Source organism: Physella acuta, unplaced genomic scaffold (genome assembly GCF_028476545.2).
Source record: "Physella acuta isolate Inbredline_101_S28 unplaced genomic scaffold, ASM2847654v3 ptg000008l, whole genome shotgun sequence".
Classification (NCBI taxonomy): Eukaryota; Metazoa; Mollusca; class Gastropoda; family Physidae; genus Physella; species Physella acuta.
In genome coordinates this window covers 365,830-388,277 of record NW_026731528.1, presented here as the reverse complement: position 1 = coordinate 388,277, position 22,448 = coordinate 365,830, and the positions used below count along the sequence as shown (strand labels likewise).

Below are 22,448 nucleotides of genomic sequence, written 5' to 3'. Positions count from 1 at the left end.
CGGCCAACCGTCACCGGCCCTCGTGTTCTATCGCTCCAAGGCACCATCGTGCCAAATTTGACGCGCCTGCGGCGCCAGGAAGTGCCCTATCGGGCACCTGACCACTTTGCTTTATATATATAGATAAACGTAATAAACGAAGTAAAAGTTATATTACTATTGATTAGATAATACTATTGACTTTTATTAGGGAGCTTGTAGAGAGTCAACAGTATTAGAAACTGTAAGAAAATCACGGCGCCCCACGTTTTTGATCGCTTATAGTAGAGTGATCGCTTGCATTATTGTGATGTATAGCATTTATTTTCTACTTTTTAGTTCAATCAGAAAACGTGGGTTTTTTAAAACTTTTTTAATGATTATTATTTTCTACTTTTTAGTCTTTGTCTGTTTGTTTGCATTAAAATCTTGCTATCGATTTTATCTTTTCACTTTTTTTTGGGTAAACGAAGACAACTCGTAAAAAGACAACTCGTAAAAAACACGTTGTGTGAATACGTTACTGACTAGAACACATAGATTTGAACCCGTGTCGAGTGGGATAGCAATCGTGTGCCCAACCACTCGACCATATCGTCTCCCCCATACTGGCCACCAGTTGTTACGGTTGTTTGTACACAAACACCGCGTGAACACTACTCAGTAAGCAAAGAGGGAGAGTACCGAACCTTGTTTTCATCAAATTACAGTTACTGGGTGATGTCCCTTTTTCCCCACGTTTTTACTACAATTATATAGCGGTCTAAAATGCTCAATAAAATGTTTCCATGGATCAATTTAGTAATAATAACAATTGAATATTCTAATGTCATCCAAAACAAAGCTTCCCTGAAAATTTCAGCGCGCTAGCTAACTGGGAAGTGCCAGAAATTTCGATCGCAAGATTTGATTGGAAAGACAAACAAACAGAGACGAAAGCAAGTTAAAGAAAACGTGGGAAAATGTTATCGAGTCTTCAGAAATTTGATTTATTCACCTAAAAAGTTGGGGGCCCCTAGCATTTCGCGGCTCGTCTCCACCTTAGTTACATGGTTCTCAAGCCACTAAGTACCAATCAGTAAATTTCATCAACAAATGTATCGCTTGCCCTTCATTAGTAGATAAACAATTCATAACAACAATACACTCTGGACACAAAAATATTTTTATTTTTATTTAAATCTTCACAAGATAAATATACAAAAGTATAAGCTTGAAATTTGCATTATAAATTTAACAAAATTATGAACAACTGGTCGAGTTAAATATTTACATTTTGAATAAATTGATAAAAATTCATATAAACTATATTTATAAATATTATAAATCGTAATAAATAAATGTATCATATGACTATATATATGCATGTTTTCCCACGATGACGAAAGATGTGTGACGGAACTTAAGGCGAAAGCTAGAGATTAAACATAACTTCTGTTAATAGCTCAAACGAATTTGACGACTTCGGTTTTCTTTTGGTGAATTGAAAAGCTGCGATAACTGCTGGTTATCTTTGTGTACTCGTCTTTTCATGAGTTACCTACCCTGGCTTGACAAATGTCAGAATATGTAATGTTCGTGACAGGAATTTTTCTCAGAATTTTGTCTCCGTTGTCTTTCGGGATATTTGTGGCAGTAGTTGTTCAGGATTATGGTGCCATTTATTTGTTCAGGATATTTGTCTCACTAGTTCATTTAGGATATTTGTGGCAGCAAGTTGTTTTTTTCTCACAAAGTCGTCATCATATTTTAAGACTATGAGTTTTTATCAGGGCGTGTGTTTCAGTATATCTCCTCCGTGTACGGCCGGTACATGTAAGTACCGTTATACTTGATCCGATCCCCGGATAAATAACCAGGGGACAGAACTAGCTTATCCCCAGATGGAGTAGCCGGCCTTATGTGTGACGTGTACACGCCCGATTTATCAACACTGCTGTCGGCTAAAACCCGGAAATCTTTATGTAAATGACCTTTCTCTTGCTCGATGACCTTCACCTCTCGATACACCTGGGGCGGGGGTGTTGGCGGGTGAATGACCGTCCGTATCTCTTGGACGACCCCGTTCTGTTTGAAGTGACCCTCATTTCGCGTCACCTCCGCTGTGTAGTTTGACTGACTCCGCAGCCCGGAGCCGAGGACGCGGGTGACTCCTTCTTTCCCGGTGTAGAAGATGGTCTTGCCGACGGACGCGTCGTCGTTGATGTCGGAGAAGCCGTCGTGTCGGCGGTCACTGAGGACGACCTGTGTCCCCACCAGCCTCTCCTCTCTGAACCTCCTCTCCGCCGCCTGAGCCTGCAGCTCCTCCCACTGCCTGTGCATCTCCTCCTGCCTCCTCAGGTACTCCGCCTGATCCGTCGAGTAGTTCCCACCGTACCCCCCACTTCCGGTTTTTGTGACGTATGTCCGCTCAATCACCTGCGTGGTTTCGATATTGTTCAAAGGTTTGACCTCGCTGTTGTAGACAATGTTTCTATTCACAACCTCCCCCTTTGTGACCTCTGACCCTAGCGTGACCCCTGTCACCAAATTTGCCGTCTCTATAACCGGTGTGTACTTATACTGCACATCCCCCGACACGCCAACCTGGTTGTCGACAACCTCGTACTCAATAGCCTTCATAGAAGGGTTGGTAAACCCTCCATTGGTAATCGCTCTAGCGTGACCGTTGCCAAGGAGATACCTCTGGTCGTTAGAGTAAACAGACTCTGGCGACTGCAGCGCTTGACGGCGGTCCTCTCGGTACGGCGAAGGGCTGAAGTACCGTCTCATGATCTGGTTTTTGGTAGACGGGTTCAAAACCATCTTGGAGTCGGCCGATGTCGGGATGGCGTGTTGGATGTAGTTCCGGTGGCTGCATTTGAGGCGGATGAAGAAGGGGACGATGAAGAAGATGACCCCGGCGATGAGGCACAGGAGCGGCGACCAGGGGAAGCTGCGACTGTTGAGGTCGGGGCTGCGTGTGATCACCAGACCGTAGCGGATGATGTAGAGGATCAGACCCGCACCCAGGGGCAGCCCTAGGGACAGGAAAAAGTTTGATTTTACAAACGTAGTGACACTACATACGTATTCACACTACATACGTACTCACACTATATACGTATTCACACTACATACGTATTCACACTACATACGTATTCACACTACATACGTATTCACACTACATACGTATTCACACTACATACGTATTCACACTACATACGTATTAACACTACATACGTATTGACACTACATACGTATTCACACTACATACGTATTGACACTACATACGTATTCACACTACATACGTATTCACACTACATACGTACTCACACTATATACGTATTCACACTACATACGTATTCACACTACATACGTATTCACACTACATACGAATTGACACTTTAAAGAAAGTAAAGGCGGCTGGGCCTAATGCTGACCATATTATCCCTTTATATGCCGAGGTCAAGAAACATATGAACTCCACTTTATCTGCCCAATGGATCGTTAGGTCTAAAGAGGAATCTCTACTTTACTTACGTATTCATACAGTGTATGTAACCTATTACATTATGTTTGTATGTTAAGGGTATAATTTTAGTCATTGGTGGAGCGTTAAATCCATGTTAGCATTTTGAAGAGACGAGGTTTCATTGATGTGAACAATACATGAAACCTGTATTTGTGGCAGCAAAGAGTTCAGTAGAGAATGTTACATGGTCAGGTAACTGGTAAGAAGAGATGTGGGTACAGGTGCACACAACGTGTGGTATGGTATATAAAAGGTTTGTCCACTTAAACAATAGGTATGTCTTGTTGAACAAGAGGTATGCCCAGGTATATTGTCACACATAACAGGTATGGCCAGGTATACGAAATATGTAATATATCTTGTTGAACGAGATGTATACCAAGGTATATGGTAACACACATACGGTATGACCAGGTATACAAAAAGTATGTTATGTAAACAAAAGTTACGCCAAGATAACAAAACTTTTGTCCATTTATATAAAAGGCATGTACAGGTAGGCCTATACGAAACATGTCAGGTATACAAAAGGTATGTCGAGGTATACTAAAGGTATGTGTAGGTATACACAGGTTATATCCAGGTATACAAAAGGTATTTTAAGATACAAAAGGTACGCTCAAGTATACCCAAGGTATGCCAAGGTATACACAATGAATATCCACATATACAAAAGGTAAGTCCAGGTATATAAAAAGTATGACCAGATATACAAAAAGTATATCTGGTCATACTTAAGGTATTTCAGATACAAAAGGTACGCTCAAATATACACAAGGTATGCCAAGGTATACACAATGAATATCCACATATACACAAGGTATGTCCAGGTATACAAAAGGTATGACTAGGTATACAAAAGGTATGACCAGATATACAAAAGGTATGACCAGGTATGCAAAAGGTAAATCCAGTTAAACTTAAGGTTTGAGCAGGTACTCACACGTGAGGATAGCCGTGATGGTCATAGCCAGATTTAGGCTGCTCATCTTCTTCCAGACCCCAAACCCAGCCCGATAGACAAGGGCCATGACACACAGCAACACAGCTATGCCTGCAGCTATGGACTCCAGCCATACTATGGCTTCCCATTCTTTGGTCTTGTATGTATACTCTGAAAATATCACAAGGCTGTTTAATGTATTGTAGGCATTAAAAACTGCAACGGGCAAATTGAACGACATTAGGAACATGACTTTCATAAAAGTGAAAATATTCTTTCACAACGAAGTTCAGACGGCTTAAAGTTGTAAAATAGCAAGAATTTATTCTCAAATTTGAACTGGAGGAGTTATCCATAAACAACTTCACGCTTTTTAACGAACTTGATACATCATCCCCTCCCCTACCTTCCACCTCCACCCCGCCCCCTTCCATCAAACTCATTGTCACATAATATAACAACAAATTAATTTGATGGAGTTATTATTGGTCGTCCCCCCCCCCCCCGCCCCCCAATTTTCCCAATACATAAAAACTTATTTTTACTCGCTACACATCTTCACAAAGATGGATAGTGACCCTCTCTTAAGTCTACGGGTCATGGGACCTCGTTTGTACGGGTCACAATGGCATGGGTCTACAGGTCATAAGAGCTTGAGACTACGGGTCATGAGACATCGGATATACGGGTCGTGAGAGCATGGGTCTACGGGTCGTGAGAGCATGGGTCTACGGGTCATGAGACCCCAGATATACGGGTCATGAGACCACGGATATACGGGTCGTGAGAGCATGTGTCTACGGGTCATGAGACATCGGATATACGGGTCGTGAGAACATGGGTCTACGGGTCATGAGACCCCGGATATACGGGTCATGAGATCACGGATATACGGGTCGTGAGAGCATGGGTCTACGGGTCGTGGGAACATAACTCTCGTGTGACCCTGTCTACCTTGACAAGTTGACACAGCCGTCTGCTGACATTAAAACACGTTTGACGAACCCCCCCCCCCCCCCTATTTTAACGTGTTATTTGTGCGGGCCTTTTCAAACCCGGTGTTCCGCTATACCGTTTGGTTAAATCCCCGTTAAGGAGCTAGTTAATATTCACACTTCATAAAATCAATCATACGTCAAAAAGGAATATCGATTAACGTTTTTTTAGAATCGATATGAAACTTAAATTAGAAATTATTCTATTAGGCACGACATATAAAATGTACGTATACAATAATGCAGGATAAAAAAAACAATATTTGCTTAACACACATATAAACTATAAGAATACAATAATGCAGGATAAAAACAGTGTTTGCTTAGGAAACATAAAATATTGCTACTAGGTCAACTCTGAGGGTGAAGAAATGGGTGAAAAGGCGTGGACGAGAGTTCGAATCACTGTTAGCCAGAGCTTTGATATTTAACGTAATTTTAATTTAAAGCACAAAAAAGATATTGTTCTAGAATACGTATTAGGAATAACGCGGTTCTAGATAATATTATTTCTTCTTCAAGCCAGCCGGTAGGTAAAACAGGTCAGTGGCGTAGCGAGGTCGGGTGTCACCCGGTGCGGCACTTAATGGTGTCACCCCCCCCCCCAGAGGCATAGAGACCCTTCCCAGGGACAAACTTTCAAATTTTCGATTTGCACCCCCACCCCCTCAAACTTTCGATTTGCACACCCCCCCCCTTAAGTTTTCACTTTGCATCCCCCCTCAAACTTTCGATTTGCACCCCCCCCCCTCGAGTTTTTCTCTATATATTTTGCTATTTCTTGCCTTGGTGTCACCCCCCTAAATGGTGTCACCCGGTGCGGTCCGCACCCCCCCCCCCCCGCTCCCCCCCCCCCCTCGCTACGCCCCTGAAGCAGGTGAAGTAGATTTAATCTATTGTCTTGCCCCCGGTTATTTGGTTAGTACAATGCCCAGTCGCATTGTCTTTCCCCGACTCTAATCAAGCAACCATGATATCTAGATGGGCTGATAGGCTAGGGATTCGATCCAGTGTTCTTCATCTAGAAATCTAACGCTCTACCACTTAACCACACTGTAACTGGTGTTGTTTTGTTATCGAGCAAGAAATGTTTAAAAGGTTAGCAAGTCGACATGTCGAGATTGTGGTCCAAGGTAGTGTTGACCAATAGAAAAACTGTGCAGTCTGATGCATGTGTGTGGACCAATGGAAAAACTGTGCAGTCTGATGCATGTGTGTGGACCAATGGAAAAACTGTGCAGTCTGATGCATGTGTGGGGACCAATTTTTTTTAAAAATTGTGCAATTAACGAATCAAAGTATGAATAGTTCTGCCTGAGTTCACACGGTGCATGAATCCACTGACACCCACGTGACAATTGGTATACAAGATCAGCTTACCCTGGATTGATGTGACAGGATTCTGTGAAGTGGAGGGGGTAGGGGAGAGGGCGGGTGGAGGGGGGATTTCACATTTGTGAAAAAAAAATCGTTTGAAAACGGTGCTTCTACCCTGAATTGATCTGGTTTAAGCTTTATTTAATACCCACAAGATTAGATTGAGTGTGTATTATTTTAAAGTTAAAGTCACTATAAGTTTTATATATATATATATATATATATATATATATATATATATATATATATATATATATATATATATATATATATATATATATATATATATATATATATATATATATATATATATATATATATATATATATATATATATATATATATATATATATAATATTTATCATAAAGTTTATATTAATAGTATTAATAATTATGTTATTTGTAATAATAGTTATTATAATAATTATTATAATAGTGACAAGAGGAAAGGAAAATAAATTTTAAAAATGTAAAATTAAACTTGTGTGTGGTGGTTTTTTTACACCTGTGATTACGAAGTATAACCTATGTTTGTATGTGTGTGCATATGTTTTATACGTATCTGTATTCATTTGATCTCTACGATTTGAAACCCAAACACTCCTTTAGGTAACTAACCCTACCAAAGGTTAGCGTTAAGGATACACAATATTTAATCTACTAGAGTCTAAATGATAACTAAATGGCTTTAACCCTAAACTTTAAAACAAACTAACAAGAACGGCCACACCCGTTTTATCTATGATAAATTACGTTGACGGGTAGGGCTAGGGGTGGTGCCAGGACACGCCCTGTGTTGACATCACAGGAACACGATCAACTTCTTTAAACGCCAATCCAACGCTTCAACGACCCAGCGTTCAATATGGGCCGCGGTGTTTGTGTTTCCGTGGGTCTGGAGTGCCCTGCGCTATTTACGCGGGGACCTACGTTACATTTTATACTGTTAGAGTACAAGCCACTGTCACTTGTTGAATGGTTTGGTGTACAAATTTGCTTCGTCCCCAACACGCCCCCGTCTCATACAATGGCATATTTTTAGTACATTATATAAATGTTCCATATGTTTATTTTTTTATGAATTTTTATTTCGTTAGCGAAATTAGGCCCATTAATCCCTTTAATCTGTAATGACGCTTGCGAAATATAATAAAAAAAACCGATCCTATATTTTTGTTATGTTAGGAACCCATTACCTCACCATCAACGTTTCTACGGAAAAGGATTGAGTGCCACTTCAATACAACATTGCAATAGACAGGAACGTAATGACACATACATTATGTATAGAAAAATATGCCAATTAAAATATATGAGGATACGCTTGATCGAATAGGCTTTGAGATGGGTTTTATTAGTTTCATCTTGCCAGGTTTATTTTGTTTACATCACCACATCCCACACACTACCACAATACACCACATCCCACACACTACCACAATACACCACATCCCACACACTACCACAATACACCACATCCCACACACTACCACAATACACCACATCCCACACACTACCACAATACACCACATCCCACACACTACCACAATACACCACATCCCACACACTACCACAATACACCACATCCCACACACTACCACAATACACCACATCCCACACACTACCACAATACACCACATCCCACACTACCAGACTTCATTTCCCCCTCCCACAACCACAATACACCACATCCCACACACTACCACAATACACCACATCCCACACACTACCACAATACACCACATCCCACACTACCAGACTTCATTTCCCCCTCCCACAACCACAATACACCACATCCCACACACTACCACAATACACCACATCCCACACACTACCACAATACACCACATCCCACACTACCAGACTTCATTTCCCCCTCCCACAACCACAATACACCACATCCCACACACTACCACAATACACCACATCCCACACACTACCACAATACACCACATCCCACACTACCAGACTTCATTTCCCCCTCCCACAACCACAATACACCACATCCCACACACCACAATACACCACACCCCACACACCACAATACACCACATCCCACACACCACCACACTTCATTACCCTCCCACACACCACAATACACCACATCCCACACACCACAATACACCACATCCCACACACTACCACACTTCATTACCCTCCCACACACCACAATACACCACATCCCACACACCACAATACACCACATCCCACACACTACCACACTTCATTACCCTCCCACACACCACAATACAAAACCCTCCCACACATCACCACACTAGGCAACCCTCACACACACCACAATACACCACATCCCACACACCACCACACTACATTACCCTTCCACACACCACACTAAACAACCCTCCCACACACACAACACTACAAAACCCTGCCACACACCACACTACGAAAATCTCCGACACACAACTACCACATTACCCTCCCACACACCACACTAAAAAACCCTCCCACACACCACACTACAAAATTCTCCCACACACAACTAATACATCACACCACACCACCCCACCCCACCCTAAAGCACCCATTGACCCGCATGACCTAGGTTATATTTTTTAAAGACTAGTTGTCGCTCCGTTATAATCTATCTATATATATAATTCTCTTCTTCGAGCCGTTAGAAAACAAGCTGCAACCTCGCCTTACAGTCCCCTCTCTTCCTCTATATCAATATCACAACCACCCCCACCCCACCCCCACATTGTCTGGTGAGTTGTGTTCACTCTGTTTACATTTTACAATCACAGAGACGGGTTTGGTGACGGCTATTAGGGGCAGATAATTTAGTTTGAAACGATTTTAAACTTAGAGGAGGTAACTAAGAGGAGGCTGCTTTCACGTGGGGGGGGGGGGGGGGGGGGGTAGTGTTTTTAAGCAAATATTTTCAATGGCAGCATTGGTACTGTCGAATTCACAAATTATAAATGACTGAAAAGTAGAAAAAAAAAACAACTAAATAGCGGCGTATGATACGCAGCGGGTCGGCTCGTACATTATATTTTGGAACATTTTTATTTTAAACATAATTCTCAAGCAATTTTTTTTTTAAATCCAAAACATGGATGCGTATTTATCTCTTTTTGGTGGTGGGAATTTACTTATTTTCGTATACCCACTGGTGACTGTATATATATATATATATATATATATATATATATATATATATATATATATATATATATATATATAATGAATATTGTTACACTTTAGGCTTCTCAGGACACGTGTACTTCAATGTATTTGTCAGCTGTTTGTGTCGAACAGACGGAATGGCTAACGCTAGGGTGGGTGTGTGTCACGCACCATTAATTTTACAATTTAAAAAAAACCAGCCCGTGTTAGCGCGTGACTCAGGACATAAATCCCAGTCTAAGCTGGTACCACAAGCAGCATTTTATTGTTCGTTTTGTTTTGACCAATTTTATACGGTCATTTCGTTACTTTTGGTGAAACCAACCAACCATCACGCCATTAAATAAAAACGTCCAGTCGATGAAATGCTTTGAAAGTTTTTCCGTACAGATATTTTAATCAGATACTTTTAAAGTCGCCTACTTTATTAAGAAATAAACGCTGAAAAGACAGAGTCATTCACTTTTGATAAGCAAAACAGGTTAAAAACACTCGTCAAAAATACCCTGGATAAAAATACAGCTATTTCACATTGTTTATTGTGGATCTGCGCTAATTTTATTTTTTTGTATGAGGGGGATGTTATTTCAAGTTGACGCTGGGAATTTGATACTTGATTAAAGTTTAGATTAGTTGGGGAATGTATGTATGTTAATATTTGTTAGTATTTAATGCTGGGAACAAATCAGATTTAGTTTACCTGTTTACCTGTATTGTGTGTGTATGTGTGTGTGTGTGTGTAAATAAGAGTGGACAAACATCGTCATACACACAGGAAGATATATACACACACTTATCTACCCATTATTACAGACATACACACATACATGCGCACACGCATACAAACATAAACATACACTTATCCATTACCCCAAATGACGCATGTTACACCACACAAAAAATCAAAAATTTTCCTTTGTGACTGTTACATGTCATACAAACATGCACACATAACTTGACACACATACAAAACATAGAACCATATTAAACAATAAAAACTGATAGCCCTGGGGTTACCTGCGATGTAGTTGAAGGGTAGGTCCGTCTTGAAGGTGGGGCTCGTGCACGGGCCGTCGGTGCTCGCCCCGCAGCCCACCCTGTAGTAGAGACCGACGGCGACGGTGTACTCCGTCTTTACCAGCCAGATCCACAGCGGGCTGACCAGTCCAGCGATGTGGATAACGGTAGCCACGACAATCAGGAAGAGGGTGAGGGAGACCCAGCCTTTGCGCTGCATTGTTTGTGTGTGTGCTGCTTCACTCGGGACGAAGTCACTGGGTACTACGTCACTGGGTACTACGTCACTGGGTACTACGTCACTGGGTACTACGTCACTGGGTACTACGTTACTGGGTACTACGTCACTCTGATACGTCACTGGCTACCACGCCACTGAGTACTTTATCAGTGATAAAGTATCCCACGTTGATGTACGTTACTGGGTCTAACGTCACAATTCACAGATATCGTTCTACCTTGCCACAGTTGAACTGAGTAGTTTCCCTTCAATGTTGCCTGTACTCACAGTAACGAAATGCCCTCACTGACTGTGTCAAGTTACTGTAGACATGTTGCCGTGTGCTTGAAGACCTTGACAGGGTAGACAACTGACCAACTGTTTGTTGTCAAAGTCTCGTCAATCTTCAGTGGTTACTGGGGGAGAGAGTTGACATTGTTTTTAAATACTTGCAAAATTGTATGCAAAAATGTTCGTTATTTCTTGTCCCATCCGCCTTAATACTCATCCCTGTCCCACCCTGTCCACCCCTAACATCCGCCATGTGACTCAGCCCGTCTTGTCCCTCATCCCTGCCCCACCCTCACTAACACTCCTTTCTTAACACCCACTCCCTATCCTCATCAATGCCCCACCCTGCCCTACTCCTAACAACCACCCGTCACCCACACCCGCCCTACCTCACACCTACCCCAACCACACCCCTCACCACCACCCCACTTCTCAAAACTAACAACAACACTACAGTATACTTTAGTATACTTTGGGTGCCATACGAACAGGTAGAACAAGTCCTGTGTGTTAGTAATACGATTCCTCAAACAATAAATAACAGCTGTAAACAGTTTTATTTTAAAAAAAAACGAATTGTAAAAATCAGTATTGTATAACTTATCTCTATACCTCACCACCTCATATTACATTTTATAACTAATTAATAAACTACCTCTTCCCCCTCCGTATTATGTAATATGTGTACTCTAACTTAAATATATTTACCTTATATTTAAGCCTGGGCGATATTTTAACATTAATATATGCCATAGAATTGAACTACAGAAACCTCCGCCTAAATGTCCACGCAAACAATTTTAAAATCTAGTCAAATATATCCATACCACGATATCAAGAAATATTCAATGGGAAGTGACGTGTGGGCGGGGCACAGTCAACATTTCATTCAACTTTTTCTACCACTGTTTGATGATCAATTCACGCCAGTTTCATCAAGTAGGATTTTTACATACGTATGTGACCCTCACGCACTCACACTCTTATTTAATCAATCTGTTGATATTATTTTTAATCTTTTGTGTAAGGGATTTTCAATAAAAAGCTTTCCGACGGACTTGATGTTTTTTATCCTAGGTAGATTTAGTATTACTTTATGACTAGAGCCCAAGGGGGCGTCCATAAGCGACGCCACACTCTTAAGGGAGGGTGGGGGACAGATTGTTGTGACAATGTGTGACGAGGGATGGGGGGGGGTAGGGTTCACTACACTCTTCCGTATTTAAAAAAAAGGGAAAATAACATAAGAAACTTAATTTTAGTCGTTGTTTCACTTTTTAAAAAACCTATATATTTTTTGTAATAGAAATTGGTTATATATAGGTCATATACTAAATGTTGAACCTGCTCAGAAAATAAATTTGGAAAAACAAATCTAGTATTAAAAAACAAATTTGCGATTTTGAGGGGGGGGGGGGGTGGAAGGCTGAGTTTTAAAGCCATTTTAGTTCAGGGGTTTATCCTTTTTATTTTTTACAACATCGATGTCTTTCTAAGACATGGACTGAGACTAGTCAACGCTGAGTAGCTTAAGTTAAGTAATAAAGTTTTATTACAATTTACAAGAACCGACTTTAAAAAACAGCTTATATTCAGTTTAAAGCATTACTTTTTAAATAGAAAAAGGTGTGAACATCCCCCTTCCTTCATCATCCCACTGTCACAAAATCTTACCTCCCCCCCCCCCCCCATTAGCAGTGTGACGTGGTTTAGGCTCGACCCCCTCCATGTTTTTCAACAGCAGCCGTCACTGAAATATCTAAACAATGTGTCCGAGATGGATGACGACTGAATCCACTGTATATGTCAGATTTAGGGCGTACCAGTGTCTTCATCACCTGACCCAAACACACACGTAGGTCAGTGAGTTTCTTCTGTATCAGAGTTAGGGCGTACCACTTCATCACCTGACCCAAACACATACGTAGGTCAGTGAGTTTCTTCTGTATCACTGATGGTTACTTCATATTATAACCCAAGTATGGATGCTTCGTGTAATAAGTAGAAAAGAATTCGGCATGTTAAGAGATAGTGTGTTCAGCACTATGTCCAGCCGCCTTTCCTTTCCCTGATGTGGGTTAGGTACCCATCAGAGCTGGGCGGACTCAGGGACTTGAACTGGGATTCGAACTCGCGACTTTCGTGGCCTAGCAGTCTACGCAAAACCGTGTGGGAGGCAACTGATTGTAACTCTGATTGTAGTTTTAAGTGTGGTCAGATTTGTTTTATTTTAGACTGATTTAAAAGACAGTTATTGTTTAAAAGAAATTTCAGACATTGTTTTTGGGAGTATTTAATAATATCTTTTATGTATTTACAATGCCATATTTCACTTTATCAAAGAAACATATGTCATTATATTCTATATACCCTTGTGTTATGTTTTACACATTATTTTTGTGATTTTTCAGTCGGTATACAGATGTAACCTATATAAAAGTACTGTTTACTTGTAGATATCAAAAGTTTATCAAAACGTTTAATAAACTTGTCTGTCAAGTTTCCACCACGTATAAAGGCTTGTTTTGTATTAAGACGATCGAAGAAATGTGAATTGGACTCTTGTCCCTTAGACGAGTGTTCAGTAAAAAAAAAATGTACTAATGGTACTATGGGCTAAAAGTTGTAGATGTATACAAAAGGGAGCGCACTCTTAACATTATTCTTACCGTTCTTGAATAAAATTATACATAAGGTAGTTGTAGCTTCACATGAATAGTTTTAAAAGGACAAAACCTATTTTAATATTTTATTTATTGAATTAATTTTCGAATGATTTTTTTTCATCATATAGTCTAGATTTCGGCAGACTAAATTAGCCAAATATTTTTTCCAAGTGTTTTTAAATTTGAAAAAAAATGTACGAATATTTCAAGCTTATACTTAGACACAATCTATTAATTCTACGATTCATTATGCTGGCCGTAACATCACTAGCGTCTCGTGACATACATGCAATACATACGTTGGTAATGTTTTGTTTCCTTGTATACACGCACTCACAAGCTGTCGTGACTTATGTCCTAGTCTCATAAGCTTCTTTTACTTTGGGGGTGGAGGGAGACAGTTTCTTTTGGATATTTTTTCTTAGGTGAAACACTTGAAACTTTCGAGGGGGGGGGGGGGACTGGTTAAAATATATCCATATGATATTTTATTTTCTATTTCGTCCGGGGTGGACGTACTCCGTGGGAGGGGGCACCACCCCATTCGAGGAGGTGCCTCTGGGGTAAGGTATGCTCCGTGGGTGGGGGCAGCCCATTTGATGAGTTGCCTCTGAGGTAAGATGTGTATCAATTTGGGGAGATGTGTCTTAGTGTGTGTGTGGGGGGGGGGGGAGGGGGGTTGCATTTAACTGATAATTTAATCGCCATCATAGAGAAGATCATACGTTATTTATTTAAAAAGTAATGGTATATGTTTACCCATTTATTAAAAACAAAAAAAAAGTCTATATTAACTGGTAATTTGTAGATTTATGTATTTCTTATAGCGCACCAAAACTGTTATGAAAATTTGCATACTCCTTAATATTATAATTACGTGACTGTTTAACGGGGACATGAGCATATAGTTACATAGTTATTTTTTTCATACTTGGCGCTGGTAAATTACTATAATATTTTCAGTGTAAGAAGCAATGAGACTTTATGCAGAAGCTTAGTCCTACCTGTGTATCAGCCTTTATTAACAAACAGTCGTATGTTAGTCACTGCCCTATTCAACCCCTCCATAGTGCCAGATATGATAGGTTGAATTGAATTGCTTATTGAGTAATCACATACACAATTTGCTCCCATACACACATAAGATGAACATAAAGTCACATAACGCAAACATAAAGTCACATAACACGAAGAATACGTCACCTAACACAAACATAACGTCACATAACACGAACATAGAGTCACATGAAACGAACATAAGGTCACATAATACGAACATAAGGTCACATAACACCGACGCTTAGCTTACACGCTACACATTTTGATACACACCATGTCCATGCAATATCGAACAGCTATAAATAGACGTTTAGTTACAGAAATAAATCTACATTAAGTAACACCTGGCGACACACGTGCAGGCCCGAGTAGTTGAGTACGAAACTAATTACTGCTGGCTTTAATGGTTCGAAAATAAGTATTTCTGACTTTTTTTTTTAAACTTCAGTGGCACGCAGTAAGCGTGGCATAGCCTTATTCAGCACTGCAGAAATCAGTAACCTGTGTTTCCGGTTGAACTGAATACATAAGAAATTTGTTCATAAAACAGGAATGGAAAAACGTACATATCCCATTTCGTTTGTTTGCTTCTAAAGGTCTTGGATTACAACTACTAAAACGTGTTCTGTAAACATTTTTACCCATGGAGAGTTACCGGTCCTGCCCAAGTATTAACACACTAGAACAATCTGACGACTTTCTCTCAATATACACATATGACTAGGGCCGCATCCGTTATTGTGAGCTACATTCTACATTTCACACAATGAGCAGAGTCGTTCTGCATTAAATCCACGGCGGTGTTCAATAATAGATAATGTGATCAATACTTGACTTCGCTCGCTCTCGTTCGCTGACTTATTCAACCCCCATCGAACCCTCTTGCATATACCCTTGTTATGTAAACACAAATGACTGTACGTATTCAATAATTGTACCACTTTCTTCGGGTAATTAACCTACTTTGCTAATCACCTACCGGACTATCAGATAAGCACAGATTTTTTTTTTAATTTTAAAATAAATTTATGATAACATAATGCTAACAAGTGAACCATTGACCAATGATTCGAACTCACCCAGTCAACGATATTCATGTGACGAGGACAAAAGTCGAGACAGCTTGTGTGTGCGTGCAGACAAGGAAACAAAACATTACCATCTAATGTATTGCATGACAAGTGACGCTTGTCATGTTATGTTACGCCCGGCATAATGAGTTGCGCCATGCTTAAGTTAGTTTACTTAAGTTCGTTATTTTTAATCCGCTACATCAGCCACCAGTCATTTGATGAATATCTGATTATAATTAATTAGCCTACTAGATTAGATAATTGGCCCAGACGCTCTTATATTCTCTTAAAATATAGCAATTTGCTTACTAGATAATTGGCACAGACGCTAGGTTGTTAATGTGTTTTTTTTTTGTTTTGTTTTTTCAACCATAACCTTTAACATCTACACTAGACAGAACTTAGACCTAAACTTTTAACCTCAACTGCAACACAAACCCTAGCTTGTACACAAAAATTGTTAGTAATATTTGCCTTATCTGTATTTATGCATACATTTTAATGTTTAAAAAAATATAGCTGGCGGTCAATTTTTGTCTCTATTATTAATGACGTCAATATCTTTTACTCCGTTTTCCGGCATACTACTTTTCTTTATTACTTTGACTTGATTTAGTATCTTACATAAATCTCACATAAAAATATACAAAACTTTTTACAAGCACTTAAGTGAAGAAAATAAATATGTTTCCTTTTAATATAATAAGACAACACACTCAGGCTGGTTTGCAAGAAGAAAAAAAAACGTGGGGTTAAGTTTAAAAAAAATAATTCTAAAATGCTCTTTGTGCCTATCAGTCAAGCAATCGATACTGCTTTAATTAAGCCCAACGTATGAAAGCTATAAACATTCATACTTCTAGTTTTTGAGTTAGAAATGGTGCAGGGGGTGGAGAAGAAAAACCCTCATGAATAAAAATAATAAAAACCAATTTGAAATAACAAAACCACAGCTTTTTATAAGCTTATACGTGTTTTCATAGCCTGTATATTTCTCATTGAATGATAGCCAATCAAGTAGGACTACTGGGAGATCACCTTAAGTCTCACTATCTATAGTTCATTTGTCCTAACTTGAATTCGAACCCTGGCCTATTGCAAATAGAACTCACTACCGCAACACATACAGCGGTCAATAAACAAGATATAGTTTACATAGTATAACACAAAAAGGTCTAATCACTATCTTGTGTTAATCTAATCAATGCGGGTAGTTTAATGAGCCCTAATCAATAGCTTATGTAGGCAATATCATATTAACATGGGTAATTTATTAAACCTTAATCCCTGGATTTTGTATATCCAATTAACACGGGTAGTTTATTTATCCCTAATCACTAGCTTATGTATCCATTTAACACGGGTAATTTATTGAATCCTAATCACTAGATTTTGTATATCCAATTAACACATGTAGTTTGTTAATCTCTAATCACTAGCTTTTGTATATCTAATCAACAAGGGTAGTTTATTGATACCTTATCACTGACTAGTGTTTATCTTATTAACTGGTGTTTATTGATCTCAGGGAGTCGATACTACACAGTAAGTTCATGTCATGAATACTTCATACCCTTACCTGCCTGCCTTCAATCTGCTACAGCAGTAATCAACAGAATATCCTTCCCTACTCTAGCTGCTTGTATGAATGAGCTATCCTCAAAGGGCCGTGGAATTAAGTCAACAACCCCCCGCCCCCTTTACTGGCAATAATATTTCCTCAGCTCTGATGCACCCCGTTGTGTGTGGGGGTAAAGGTGAGGCAGATATTTTAGTTGCATACCTGGGTATCGTCAGCTTTACAGGTGAGAGTAGGTGACGATATCAGAAAAGGGCGTGGTGGGCTCGATAATCTTCATGTTTTTTTTTAAAACTTTACATTCGTTTGTTTGTTCAGGGAAGGGAGTGGCTTATGTCGGTCTGTATGTCTTACAATACACTTGAAATAACTTCATTCACGTTTTTTTTTTTCATATTCTTGTTTACAAAAATACCAAAAAGATAAAGGTGGCGCAGGTTTGAAATGTCTTTAACACGGACTGAATTGTGGATCGATATATCAATATTCAATTAAAATGTATTTTGTATTTTTTAAATGATTTATTTGCAATGGAAGGGCTTGTCATTCTTAAGGTCGCATTTTAAAAAATAAACTGTACAGGCCGATATTTCAATATTTGGGTGAGTAAAGTTTAGATGTGTGGCGTGTGGGTGTCTGGGTGGGTGTGGTGGTGTTTGAGGGTGGGGTTGTTATGATATTCTGCTGTAACTAGCGTGTGTGACAAAGTCGACCGAAACCCTACCCCGACCATTCATTTTCCCTACCCCCCCCCCCCCCCCAATCAAATGAGTAAAATTACTTTTATAAGTTAGCTCACGTTTGTTTTTATTACCGGTATCAAACTTTCAATTAAATTAAGAATGCCGTACTTTTTATATTTAAACAGCCTGCTACAGTACAGACGTTAAAAGTAAGCTTATAAAAGACATTAAACTGTCTACAGCAACTAACACTTTTACAATTAGAATATAGAATATATTATCTAAATAATAAAACGGTATTTTTTTCATTTAATTAATTTATTAATACGTCATTCATTTATTAGGCCGCTGTGTTTTATTTTCTTGTTAAAAAATAAATTGTTCCGTGTGTTTTCTGCAAGACTCGAGATCTAGATTTGTAAAATCCAACATGTCAGCCTCCTGTTGCATAGCGATCGTCAATGTCATCATCACCTATCGCAGCATTTAGAGCCAAAGCCTAGACTATTAATCGGATTTAGATCTAGATATATGTAGGAGAGTTAAATAAAAATTGTTGCAAAATTTAAAATAGGGAACTGTAGTGTTTGTGAATACCTGTAATCTATAATTTAATCTAGAATCTAGATCTAATTCTAGAAAACTTAGTCTGCAGATAGAGGGCCTCTCTAGTCTTGACTCTTGGGCTTTTGGAGGGCAATGCAATAGATAGGGGGCATACTCAATACATATCTAGATCTACCTGATGAAGTTAGTTACGTACACGAGCTCGTAGTCGTACAGCATCATAATTACTAAATTTACTACATTAGATCAAGAATTCATTTTGATCAACGACAACGTTTAATTAGTTTAATTGTAATAGATGTTAATTCTGATTTATAAATAAATGTGTTTGAACACCTTAATTTTCTTATGATAGGGCAGGGCCTACATATTTATTTGAAGTTGATTAGGCCCCATATTAATTATTGATTTAGGCCCTATTCATTATTGTATCAATGATTTGTTTGTTTATCTGTTGTACTTGTCTTATGGTAGTTATAATCTATAGGCCTAGGTACCTTTTGCAAATGTTCTTTGACATTTTTATAATTTATCAAGTGTGTCAGAACTGAGAAACAGTACCTGTAACTATTAAGTAACTAATTTTCTTAATTTTTTTCAACAGAAGTAATTAAATTTCTCCATGTCCAGGTAACGCAATTAAAAAAAAATGTTTTCTTGTATTACAGTTAGGTAGCAGATGGCATCTGAAAAAGATCAGGTGAATACACAAAACAATGAAGATGAAGATCCTGTTGATGCCATGATTAGTAAAACAGGTTGCCTTAAACTCCACCATGCTGTCCAAATGTGCATTGCAGAAAAGAAGGACTGGAGGCTTTGTCAAGATGAAGTGAATGAATTCCGAAAGTGTATTGAGAAAGGAAAGAAAAATGTGAAATGAATACAACATGTCATGCAAACATAGAACTTTTTTCAAATCAGCTTCTCACTGCCTTCATTTCGACTGAAATCTTTTTGCATTTGATATTGATTTTTTAAAATTTCATGCATGTGTAATAAGTTATTATAATTCTATGAGCTATCATTATTCAGCATTGTTTTTCATTTTTTTAAACTTGTGTAGGTCTACACAACCTGTAAATATGAACATTCTTAAAAATGTGATGGCTCTATTGTTACAAAGTTTGTAATGTTAATGACAGATGTTATTTTAAAAAAAGTTTTTGAAGTAAAAAAAATGACATATGGAAGGTTTTTTGTTTTGCTTCAACCACAAGACTAACATTAAATTTGAAATTTAATTAAATGCTGTAATTCCCCTTTATGAATCTTTCTATTGACCAATATGTTCTGAAGAACAAATTAATATTTCTAATAATATCTGTGTACAATAGATGGCATTTTAATCAGGGCTAAAATAGATGTTTAGCAAGCTTCAACATAATATGAGTTGTGTACAATAGATGGCATTTTAATCAGGGCTGAAATAGATGTTTAGCAAGCTTCAAAATAATATGAGTTGTGTACAATAGATGGCATTTTAATCAGGGCTGAAATAGATGTTTAGCAAGCTTCAACATAATATGAGTTGTGTACAATAGATGGCATTTTAATCAGGGCTTATTATATATAGCCTCTAGGGCTAGGCCACTATTGCTATTTGCTCAGATTACTTTTCATACTATCTAAATGACAGGTTAACTTGATGAATGCAGACTTGAGTTCCTAGTATACTGTTTCCATGTACAATATCAGGACAATTTAATGTTTTAGAGTATTTCAAGTTGGTTCTATGAGATCTATATAGTCTCCTTGCTAACAGATCTAAACATTAATGATTACTTTAATGATTAAATGTGTATGGTTTTATTTATTAAAAATAGGAATGCCATGCTTACTTCAGGTCCAAATACACTGAGAAGCTATAGTAAATTATTGAATGTTATATTTTAGCCTACATCAGAGATCTCCAAACTACGGCCAGCGAGGTCCTCTCATCCGGCCCGCTGAGATCTTTTTGTCCATGGAAAAGATTTTTGTTGGAGGTGGCTGAGGAACTTTGCCCAGAAAATTCATAACAATTTTGAAAATGTAGCTTTGGGTGCAAATACCTTTGCCTACTGTGTTGCAGAGATTGGTGAAAACATCGTGACTCAAATAGCGAAAAATGCAAACAAGTTTTGCAATTTTTCAATTGCAATGGATGAGTCGCTGGACAGCGGTTCCACCTCTCAACTGCTTGTATTTATTAGAGGTGTGATGAAGACATGAACATAACACAAGAGCTGGCTTTTATGACACTGTTACCGGAGAAGATATATTCAATGAGTTAAAAAAAAAAATTCTGATTAAAACTTGGACTGGACTAACCTCAGTTCCCCGACTGTTGATGGAGGAAAGTGGCATAAAGAAAGGTTTGGTTGGACAAACGGAAGGGAGGAAGGCTCTGCTACTCCAAAGAGATGCCTGGAAAAAATTCTGGCCCCCGGACTGATTTTTGATAGTTGATGCGGCCCTCGGGCTGAAAAAAGTTTGGAGACCCCCGGCCTACATTGTGAAGTGACCAATACCACCCAGACACAAGGGATGGTGAAATAAGTTTTAACAACAAAAAAACAGAGGCTTATATTTAGGCTTACATACACTTGACACAAAAATAATCTGCTGACCCAATTTGTAAAAAATATTTTGTAGCAAAATGTGTAAAATGAAAATGTTTTAATTTTATAATCTACTGCTGGAATTAAGTTTCAAAAGAAAATGATCTAATTAGAAGAGTTTAGAAATGTCGATTTATCATTTCAGAAGTATTAACTATGTGAGTGTCTAACTGTGCAGGCATCCCTTCTCTCCTGATAGAACTAATTAAGTGCCATCACAGTTTTTCCTTTGTTGATTTGCCTCCTTAAGACCAATCCCTTAGTTTCACGGTGAAAGTGAATGATTTTTTTCTGTTAGGGGAAATAACTCAAGTTATGCTGCATTTGCCAAAATGATTGAATTGTTTCTCTTGGCAAGGAAAATAATTTATAGGTCTACTGCTTACCTACTATAACCAGTACAACCACCTAGAAAACTAGGTTTTACTTTCAGCCGACGAAAGTATAATTACGGCTGAACATAATTAAAAATTGATACGATCAACATTAGATTCATTTATCAATGTTCAATACAATTTATGAAAAGATTCAAAATACAAATTGGGAAGACTAGGAGTGTAACATTTACAATTAGTTCACAATTCGAGGCTAGTTATGAGACTAGAATTGAATTCGTATTTTTTTAAAGGCGTGATGTGTTTCTTCACTGAATTGTGTTAACAGTAAAGAAACGTTCCTCTTACACTGGGCAGATGATTTTGAGTTCATATGAAAGGATAGTGTTTGTGT

The 22,448-nt window shown here is 38.6% G+C and overlaps 1 protein-coding gene across 3 annotated transcripts; it reads right to left on the bottom strand.

Moving 5' to 3' along the window:
• Positions 1 to 1,121: 1,121 nt before the first annotated feature.
• LOC131954372 (uncharacterized) lies at positions 1,122 to 18,069 on the bottom strand. Of its 3 annotated transcripts, none has more exons than XM_059318037.1 (4): positions 17,867 to 18,069; positions 10,979 to 11,614; positions 4,437 to 4,607; positions 1,122 to 2,999 (listed from the first exon to the last, which is right to left on the bottom strand). In XM_059318037.1, the coding sequence occupies exons 2-4, from the start codon at positions 11,196 to 11,198 to the stop codon at positions 1,762 to 1,764; spliced, it is 1,629 nt and encodes a 542-aa protein (XP_059174020.1). In that variant the 5' UTR covers positions 11,199 to 11,614; positions 17,867 to 18,069; the 3' UTR covers positions 1,122 to 1,761. The 3 variants fall into 3 exon arrangements, with proteins under 3 accessions (XP_059174020.1, XP_059174193.1, XP_059174101.1); XM_059318210.1 differs by lacking the exon at positions 17,867 to 18,069 and adding an exon at positions 15,856 to 15,872; XM_059318118.1 differs by lacking the exon at positions 17,867 to 18,069 and adding an exon at positions 15,160 to 15,240.
• Between the last annotated feature and the right edge of the window lie 4,379 nt (positions 18,070 to 22,448).